At 39.6% G+C, this 10,000-nt stretch overlaps 1 protein-coding gene across 1 annotated transcript in view; it reads left to right on the top strand.

Annotated features, from left to right (window-relative positions):
- The window catches only part of LOC136840254 (uncharacterized), a 14,822-nt gene that overhangs the window by 285 nt on the left and 4,537 nt on the right, over nt 1-10,000 (top strand). Inside the window, exons 2-5 of the mRNA XM_067106887.1 lie at nt 1-180; nt 2,834-2,918; nt 4,477-4,708; nt 7,251-7,753. The exon at nt 1-180 is cut by the window's left edge and continues 54 nt beyond it. Coding sequence (XP_066962988.1) covers nt 1-180; nt 2,834-2,918; nt 4,477-4,708; nt 7,251-7,753 — 1,000 coding nt within the window. The remainder of the gene's footprint in view (nt 181-2,833; nt 2,919-4,476; nt 4,709-7,250; nt 7,754-10,000) is intronic.

Below are 10,000 nucleotides of genomic sequence, written 5' to 3'. Positions count from 1 at the left end.
AGGAGGAGGAGGAGGAGGAGGAGAAGGAGGAGGAGGAGCACAAATGGCTCCTTAACTCAAGTGCCTCCCAAAATGGGAAGAAGAAGAAGAAGAAGAAGCAGCAGCAGCAGCAGAAGAAGAAGAAGAAGAAGAAGAAGAAGAAGAAGAAGAAGAAGAAGAGGAGGAGGAGGAGGAGGAGGAGTACAAATGGCTCCTTAACTCAAGTGCCTCCCAAAATGGGAAGAAGAAGAAGAAGAAGAAGAAGAAGAAGAAGAAGAAGGGGGAGAAGGAGAAGGAGAAGGAGAAGGAGAAGGAGAAGGAGAAGAAGGAGAAGAAGAAGAAGACGTAGGAGAAGAAGAAGGAGAAGGAAAAGAAGAAGAAGAAGAAGAAGAAGAAGAAGAAGAAGAAGAAGAAGAAGAAGAAGAAGAGGCGGAGTAGGAGGAGATCCTACAACATCTCCCAACTTAGGTTCAGGGATCCTTAGACGGGTGCCTCATGATGATAAGGACAAGGGAGCATCCTGCCCTATGCGATAAGGGAAGAGGAGGAAGAAAAAAAAAAAAAAGAGAAGGAGAGAAAAAGCGGTGGAAAAATTGACTCTGAAGACAAAAAAAAAAAAAAAAACAAGTATTCCTCTCGTGAAGACAGAAGACGTTAAGCTTCTGAAGACTTCGACCCTTTTTGTGTTTGTGTTTCTTTTACGGGGTTACTAAATAGCGACGGAGTGACAATGCTTTTTATTCGTTTTCTGTAAAAGACAACTATTGTGACGGCTTTGTCTGTCCGTCCGCACTTTATTCTGTCCGCATTTTTTCTGTCTGCACTTTTTTCTGTGCGCACCTTTTCTGTCCGCACCTTATTCTGTCTGCACTTTTTCTGTCCGCACTTTTTTCTGTACGCACCTTTTCTGTCCGCAGCTTATTCTGTCTGCACTTTTTCTGTCCGCACCTTATTCTATCTGCACTTTTTCTGTCCCCACTTTATTCTGTCTGCACTTTATTCTGTCTGCACTTTATTCTGTCCACACTTTATTTTGTCTGCACTTTATTCTGTCCACACTTTATTCTGTCTGCACTTTATTCTGTCCACACTTTATTCTGTCTGCACTTTTTCTGTCCACACTTTATTCTGTCTGCACTTTTTCTGTCTACACTTTATTCTGTCTGCACTTTTTCTGTTCACACTTTATTCTGTCTGCACTTTTTCTGTCCGCACTTTATTCTGTCTACACTTTTTCTGTCCGCACTTTTTTGTCTGCCCTTAGATCTTAAAAACTACTGAAGCTAGAGGGCTGCAAATTGGTATGTCGATCATCCACCCTCCAATCATCAAACATAACAAATTGCAGCCCTCTAGCCTCATTAGTTTTTTATTTTATTTAAGGTTAAAGTTAGCCATAATCGTGCGTCTGGCAACAATATAGGCCAGGTCACCACCGGGCCGTGGTTAAAGTTTCATGGGACGCGGCTCATACAGCATTATACCGAGACCACTGAAAGATGGATCTATTTTCGGTGGCCTTGATTATACGCGGTGCAGAAAATGGCACAACCATATAAGTGCAATAACCACAGAAGAATCTAAGTAGAAAACTATTTACATATTAATGTATAACTATATACATATATGTATGTATATGTATATATATATATACATATACATATCTATTTATATCTATCAATTTATCTTTTATCTATCCTACTTCATATAATATTGTTTTTCAAGAGTCCACGGACATATACATACAAATTACACAATTACACAAGAAGAGACTATTGTGCACAGTCCACGGACAAAGGGATGTGACGTGACAACACAAAATGACGAGAGATCACACGATGTTGCTTAGGAAATGAGTCATTTCAACTACGAAGTGGAGTGAAACGATTACATTTCCTAAAAGGAAGGGAAATTACACGTATTATTATTATTAGATTATTATTATTATTATTATTATTATTATTATTATTATTATTATTATTATTATTATTATTACATTCACCCACAAAGCAAGGAGAGTTGGCGTTTAATGCAAATCCAACGCAATAGGAGATTACCTGTTATTCTCATGCAAAGAGAGATTACCTCCGACTCCCAAGCAAAGGGGGATTACCTAGAACTCCCACGCGAAGGCAGATTACTTGCAACTCTCAAATAGGGAGAGATTACCTGGAACCCTTAAGCAAAGAGAGATTACCTGGACTCTCAAGCAAAGGAAGAGCGAGAGAGAGAGAGAGAGAGAGAGAGAGAGAGAGAGAGAGAGAGAGAGAGAGAGAGAGATTACCTGGAAATCTTAAGCAAAGGGAAATTCCGTCCATCTCTCAAGCAAAGAGAGATTACCGGGAACTATTAAGCACACACACAGAGAGAGAGAGAGAGAGAGAGAGAGAGAGAGAGAGAGAGAGAGAGAGAGAGAGAGAGAGAGAGATTACCTGCAACTCCCAAGCAAAGAAAGAGTGAGAGTGAGAGAGATTACCTGGATCTCTCAAGGAAAGAGAGATAACTTGAGATTCTAAAGCAAAGAGAGATTACCTGAAACTCTAAAGCAAAGAAAGATTACCTGAAACTCTAAAGCAAAGAGAGATTACAGGATTTATCAAAACGCCAAGCTAAATAAAAAAAAAATAAACCCAGCCGATTACGTCAGAAGCAACAAAATCTGCCTCCAGTCTCTCGCAGGATTTAGTAATCGCTCCACCTAAACTACGAAGCCGGAGGAGAGGGATTACAAGCAAATCCCTCCCTTCTCCTCCGAAGGACATCGCTGACGGCGCGCCCTTGTGCAAGTGGGGACAAATCCTTCATCGTCGGAGTCATTGGAACTTTTCCCATTGTGCTTCTCCGGTCGTTCCAGAGGCAGTTCGCGAGGAATCCATGTCCGTCGGGGGAGTCCTGGAATTGCCTTTACAACCTTCCAGCCTCTTCCAGGCCTTGCCTTGGTACTTGCTATTGCCTCTTGCCATTTCTTGGAGTTTTGTTTGTTTGGTAATTTGTTTGTTTGTTTTATTTGGTTGTGTCTGTTTTCTTTGTGGGAATTTAACTTCTTAACCTTTTTTGTGCGTTTGTCTCGTTTGTGCTTATTTTCTTTGTGGAAATTTAACTTCTTTTGTGTGTTTGTGTCTGTTTTCTTTGTGGAAATTTAACTTCTCTTGTGTGTTTATTTCCTTTATAGAAATTCAACTAACTTTCTTTGTGTGGAATTGCTTTGTTTGTGGTTATTTCCTTTGTGGAAATTTAACTTCTCTTGTTTGTTTGTGGTTATTTTCTTTGTGGAAATTAATCTTTTTTTGTGTGGCTGCGTTTTTTTCTTTGTGGAAATTCAACTTCTTTATACGTGGTTATTTGTTTCCTTTGTGGATTAAATCAGATAAACCTATAACTCGGTTACAAAATCCCTTAAATTTAAGGACCAATATCCTTAAAAATCTGATTAATTCAGATATAAAACTAAAAACTCATTTACAAGATCCCTTAAATTTAAGATTCAATATCCGAAAAAATCAGATTAATTCAGATAAAACCATAATTCTCCGTTACAAAATCCTTTAAAGTTTTAAGACCCAGTACCCTTAAAAATCAAATTAAATTAGACAAATCCATACCTCGGTTACAAAATCCCCTAAAATTTTAAGACTCAGTATCCTTAAAATTCAGATTTAACCAGGAGTTAGAAAAATAAATCCATAACTCAGTTACAAAATCCTTTAAAATTTGAGACCCACTGTCCTTAAAAATCAAATTTAACCGCGAGTTACAAAAATAAATCCATAAGTCAGTCACAAAATCTCCTAAAATTTAAGGACCATTATCCTTAAAAATCATATTTAACCACGAGTTACAAAAATAAATCCATGACCCAATTACAAAATATCCTAAAATTTAAGGATCAATATCCTTAAAAATCAGATTCAACCACGAGTTGCAAAAATCCATAACTCAGTTACAAAATCTTCCAAAATTTAAGGACCAAAAGCCTTCAAAATCAGATTTAACCACGAGTTGCAAAAATCCATAACTCAGTTACAAAATCTCCTAAAATTTATGGACCAACATCCTTAAAAATCAAATTTAACCAGGAGTTACAAAATCCTTTAAAATTTAAGGACCAGCATCTTTAAAAATCAGGTGATAAGATCATTACATCACCTTTCCCAGGGAGCAAGCCATCCGTTGCCATGGTAACGTCTTTCTCTCAAAGATTTTGCATTTCATAACTACTGAAAAGCTAATGCATTTTACTCTCTTGCTTAAGACGACATTTTCCGTCGCAGCTTTGAAAATGTAAGGCGTGGTGAAAGTGTCGCCTGGGAGCTGAATAATTTAAAGTCTTTTGATTTCGTTCTAGAGAATTATTCATTCGGGTTCTTCTCCAAATCAAGCATTCCTCTTGCTAAAAGCTCCCCTCCTTATTTTGACTGTTCCTCTTAGGTATTCCGCTTCCTAAAAGCTTTCCTCCTTATATTGAATGTTCCTCTTAAGCGTTCCTCTTACTTCCAGCACGATTGATGACAACGCTAGTACCAACCTGATAGAGAAAACCAGTTCTCCCTTCCGACAGAAGAAAAAGAAGAAGAAGGACCTGCCTTCTCTCGTGTGCTTGCCGATGCCTCTTCTTCTTCTTCTTCTTCTTCTTACCTCCAGCACGATTGATGACAACGCTAGTACCAAACAGATACTGACAGCCAGTTCTCCCTTCCGACAGGAGAAGAAGAAGGACCTGCCTTCATTCGTGTGCTTGCCGATGCTTCTTCTTCTCCTCCTCCTCCTCCTCCTCCTCCTCCTCCTTCTTCTTCTTCTTCCTTCCAGCACGATTGATGACAACACTAGTACCAACCAGATACAGAAAGCCAGTTCTCCCCTCCGACAGAAGAGGAAGAAGAAGGACCTGCATTCACTCGTGTGCTTGCCGATGCCTCTTCTTCTTCTTCTTCTTCTTCTTCTTCTTCTTCTTCTTCTTCTTCTTCTTCTTCTTCCCCTGGCCCATTTGTTTAACTTGGCGCCTTCCAGATCTCCTGGTAACTCGATTGGGCCCGTCTTCATATCCAGGAGAAACACACACACAGGCGATCGCCTCTCGATGTTTTCATTCAATTATCGGCTCTAACGAAGTTCCGGAGGTATTTTGCGTTTCAACCTGATCCTCCTCCGACTTGCCTTTGTTTTCCTTCATCTTCTTCTTCTTCTTCTTCTTCTTCTTCTTCTTCTTCTTCTTCTTCTTCTTCTTCTTCTTCTTTGAAGGGAAGTTTGGGACTTTACGGAGTGTGTAGGTGAAGGGTACAGGGATATTGTTGACTGTTTTTGTTAAATTATTTATTAATTTGTTAATTTATTTTTTCTTTCTGTATTCCCCATTACCTTCTGTTACTCCTATCTAATGAACACCATAATATTCTTTGGAAGCATGAATTTCCGGGCAATGACCCCTATATGTGGCTTGTTCCATAAGAATATTTTTTTTCTTCTAAATAATAATAATAATAATAATAATAATAATAATAATAATAATAATAATAATAATAATAATAATAATAATAATAGTAAAAACATGTTTCGTACATTTGTTTCAGGTGATGGAACTGTTCTCTGAGTAAAACATGGAAAAAGAAAATATGAAAGGAGGTACAGTAAAAGGAACGAAAGGGGTTGCAGCTAGGGGCCGAAGAGACGCTGCAAAGAACCTTAAGTAATGCCTACAGTGCATCGCGTGAGGTGCACTGTCGGCACTACCCCCATACGGGGATCAGTGGTCTGAGGCCCCAGGCTAGAAATCGGACGCACCGATGAATGGTACAGGTTGCCAAAACAAGATAATTAAATCTTCCAAGTCACTGACCACGATTTAAGTAAATGACCTTATTTGACAACCAATGACCTAAGGTCTAGGTCTTTGTTAGATGACCTTATATCACCTTCAGGTACTGACTTTATGGAGTGACCTCACTTTGAACTATGAACTTCCACGAACTGTTACCATATTTGGATCTGTAATTTCATAATTCATTATGACTCTGAGTCGATTAAACTAAATTGATAATATTTTGCTGTGTCGACAAAAGTACAAATGTTATGCGATCAGATAAAGAAGGTATTTTAAATATTAACACAAATATAGATAATTAACGTTGGATATGTAACTGGACTGGTTATTGATATGACTAGTTATATATATATATATATATGTAAATGTATAAATATACGTACATATATATGTGTGTGTGAGCACGTTTAATAACAGGACCCCATTTAAGCATCGTGAGGTTATCAGACGATGAGGGCAGTTAGCCCTAGAAAGCCTTTAATTTTTTTTTGGATTAAAAAATCTCTGTTAGATCCCATCTCGTTCAAAAGAGGTCCTCTTATTGAATGGATGAAAGTACAGAACAATTGTTGTGCAAGTGAACGGGTTTAATATATATATATATATTATATATATATATATATATATATATATATATATATATATATATATATATATATATATATATATATATATACATACACACATATACAATTCTAGTATGAACCCTTGCATATTTATAACCAAATACGTCAGCTCATATCCCGCGCGAAGCGATACCGGAATAATTAAACGTGTTCTGTTGTTGCCGACAAAATATACACTTGTATGGAAAGTTAATTAATTTGATATCAGGTAAAACTGGATTATGACAGCTCTGGCCGTGGAATTCTCGCTTGGGAATCGTTATAGCTGTTAATGGGAGCCTGCCTCTCTCTCTCTCTCTCTCTCTCTCTCTCTCTCTCTCTCTCTCTCTCTCTCTCTCTCTCTCTTTCGCTTACACCGGTACATGTTTTATTTTCACAAATATCACTCCATAGATATTATTCAAAATACATTTACTATACCTCAGGAAATAGCATTATATATGTATATAGACATTATAAATATTATACATATATATACACATATATATATACATATATACATATACTATATATATACACACACACACACACACACAAGGCCCTACCTGTTTTGTGAGTGAAAGATAGTATGAAATCAAGAAAAGAACTCTCTTTAAATTAAGCGTCCAAGAATTGAGGAAATTAAAATGAGAATTTTCATTAAATATAATATCCATTGCTTTATTCTCTACTGCATAAAATCGACCGCCCCCCCTCCAAAAAATTATAATTATTAACCTCCGGACCTAAGTTCGGCCGTATCCGGATCCTTCCCCAGTATCCAGAACCCCCTCGCATCCGGACCTCCCATATCCGTATCCTCCTCCATTGTCCGGATCCTCCCCTAGTATCCGTACCACCGCCCCTCGAATCCGGACTCCTCATATCCGGATCCTCCCTTAGTATTCGATCCTTCCCCAGTATCCGTATCCTCCTCCAGTATCCGGACCACCGCCCTCGTGTCTGGACCCCCATATCCGGATCCTTCCCCAGGATCCGGATCCTCCCCCAGGCATCCGGCCCACCGCCCCTTGTATCCTGAGCCCCCATATCCGGATCCTCCTCCAATATCCGGATCCTCCCACAGTATCCGGACCCCCAATATCCGGATCCTTTCCCAGTATCCAGACCCACGCCCAGTATCCGGATCCTCCCCAGTATCCAGACCACCACCCCCTCGTATCCGAACCCCCCAGTATCCGGATCCTCCCCCAGTATCCGGGTCCTTCCCTAGTATCCGGACCACCAACCCCCCTATCTGGATCCGCCCCCAGTATCCGGATTCTCCCCAGTATCCGGACCCTCCCAGTTTCCAGATCCTCCTCCACTATCCGGACCACCACTCCCCCTCGTATCCGGACCCCCCATATATCCGGATTCCCCCTCCCTCCCCAAAATGCATTTGGCGTAATTTACGTTGCTTTATATCACGCAGGTGGACACCGGCCATTTTTGGGTCCCAGTCCGGAAACCGACTGCCGACCGCCGCTCAAAATTCATTTCTGTCGCGGCTGCGAAAATATTTATGGCGAAGCGTCGCGTTGCGTTCTTCTCTCTCGAGGGTCTCTCTCTCTCTCTCTCTCTCTCTCTCTCTCTCTCTCTCCATTTTTCGTATGATTCTGGTTTTATGTATATGTATGTATATATATATATATATATATATATATATATATATATATATATATATATATATATATATATATATATATATATATATATATATATATATACACACACGCACCAGAGAACAATTTCGAATCAATAATAAAAAGTAGAAAATGCGGCGAAGTTTTTTCGGCGCAATCGGGCTTTCTGTGCGGCCGCTACACGTATAATCAAGGTCACCGAAAATAGATCTACCTTTCGGTGGTCGCAATACAATGCTGTATGAGCCGCGGCCCATGAAACTTTAACCACGGCCCGGTGGTGGCGCGTACTATATCGTTGCTGATGCACGATTATGACTAAATTTAACCTTAAATAAAATAAAAACTACTGAGGCTAGAGGGCTGCAATTTGGTATGTTTGATGATTGGAGGGTGGATGATCAGCATACCAATTTACAGCCCTCTAGCCTCAGTAGTTTAAAAAGTGCGGACAGAAAAAGTGCGGACAGAAAAAAGTGCGGACATAAGCACTAACAAAAAAAGTGCGGACAGAAAAAAGTGCGGACATAAGCGCGGACAAAAAAAGTGCGGACAGAAAAAGCGCGGACAGAAAAAAATGCGGACAGAGAAAATTGCAGACGGAAAAGTGTGGACGGAAAAAGCGCGGAAGAAAAGTGTGGAAGAAAAAGTGCGGACAAAAAAAAGTACGGACAAAAACAAAGTGCGGACAAAAAAAAGTGCGGACAGAAAAAGTGCGGTCGGACAGACAAAGCCTGCACGGTAGTTTCCTTTTACAAAAAAACTGAAAACAGAAAAAAAACCATTCCAAAATCCTTCGGAAAACCTCAACTGAAAACCAACCGAGCCTCGGAGTCTCCACAACCTCATTTACCGACCCACTGAAACGAGAGTCTGAAAGGATGATTATGGGCTAGCTAGACCTAATTCCGGGTAATTCCGGACGATTTACCGATAATGGAGCGCTCCAGGAAGAAGTTTTGGATTATGGATAATTACGGAGCGACAGAAGCAGCAGCGATCCGCTGGAAGTTATGTGAAAGCGCTGTTGGCCCGTCAGCGATTTCGGCAGACGGTCTTGTGATACACGTGAATCAGGTGGGAGGTCGAGATGGGGAAAGCGCAGTTTTTTTTTTTTTAGTCTTAAAAGTCTTACATGATAGTAAGTCTTTAAGTCTTTCTTTTTCCTGGTTATTACGAGCTTCGGTCTTTCCTGAGAGACGGTGCTTTTCTTCCTAGTTCAGTCTTAAAAGTCTGAGGTGATAATGAAGTCTTTTTCCCGATTCCTCTAAGCTTCAGTCTTTCCTGAGAGATGGGGCCTTGCTTCCTTGTTCAGTCTTAAAAGTCTTAGATGATAGTAAGTCTTTTAAGTCTTTTTTCCTGATTACTATGAGCTTCAGTCTTTCCTGAGGGACGGTGCTTTTCTTCCTTATCCAGTCTTAAAAGTCTGAAATAATACTGGTTTTCTTCCTTATCCAGTCTTAAAAGTCTGAAATAATACTAAGTCTTTCTCTGATTCCTCTAAGCCTCAGTCTTTCCTCAGAGATGGTGCCTTGCTTCCTTGTTCAGTCTTAAAAGTCTTGGATGTTAATATAATAAGTCTTAAGTCTTTTTTTCTGGTTCCTATAAGCTTCTGTCTTTCCTGAGAAATGTGCCATGCTTCCTAGTTCAGTCTTAAAAGTCTTAGATGATAATCAGTCTAAGTCTTTTTCCTGTCTTTCCTGAGAGATTTTTCTTGCTTCCTAGTTCAGTCTTGAACGTCTTAGATGATAAAAAAAAAAGTATTCTTCCTGATTCTTTAAGCCCCTGTATTTCCTGAGAGATGGTGTCTCCTTTCTAGTCCAGTCTTAAGTCTAAGTTGATAATAAGTCTAAGTCTTTTTCCTGATTCGTACGAGGTTCCATCTTTCCTGAGAGAGAAGGAGCTGTTGGTTCATCTGGTATAAACAACAGGAATAAATCTTTTATATCCAC

The sequence above is a fragment of the Macrobrachium rosenbergii genome, chromosome 1, assembly GCF_040412425.1.
Source record: "Macrobrachium rosenbergii isolate ZJJX-2024 chromosome 1, ASM4041242v1, whole genome shotgun sequence".
In the NCBI taxonomy this organism is placed as follows: domain Eukaryota; kingdom Metazoa; phylum Arthropoda; class Malacostraca; order Decapoda; family Palaemonidae; genus Macrobrachium; species Macrobrachium rosenbergii.
Note: the sequence above shows the minus strand (reverse complement) of the source record. Positions and strands in the feature narration are given on the sequence as shown.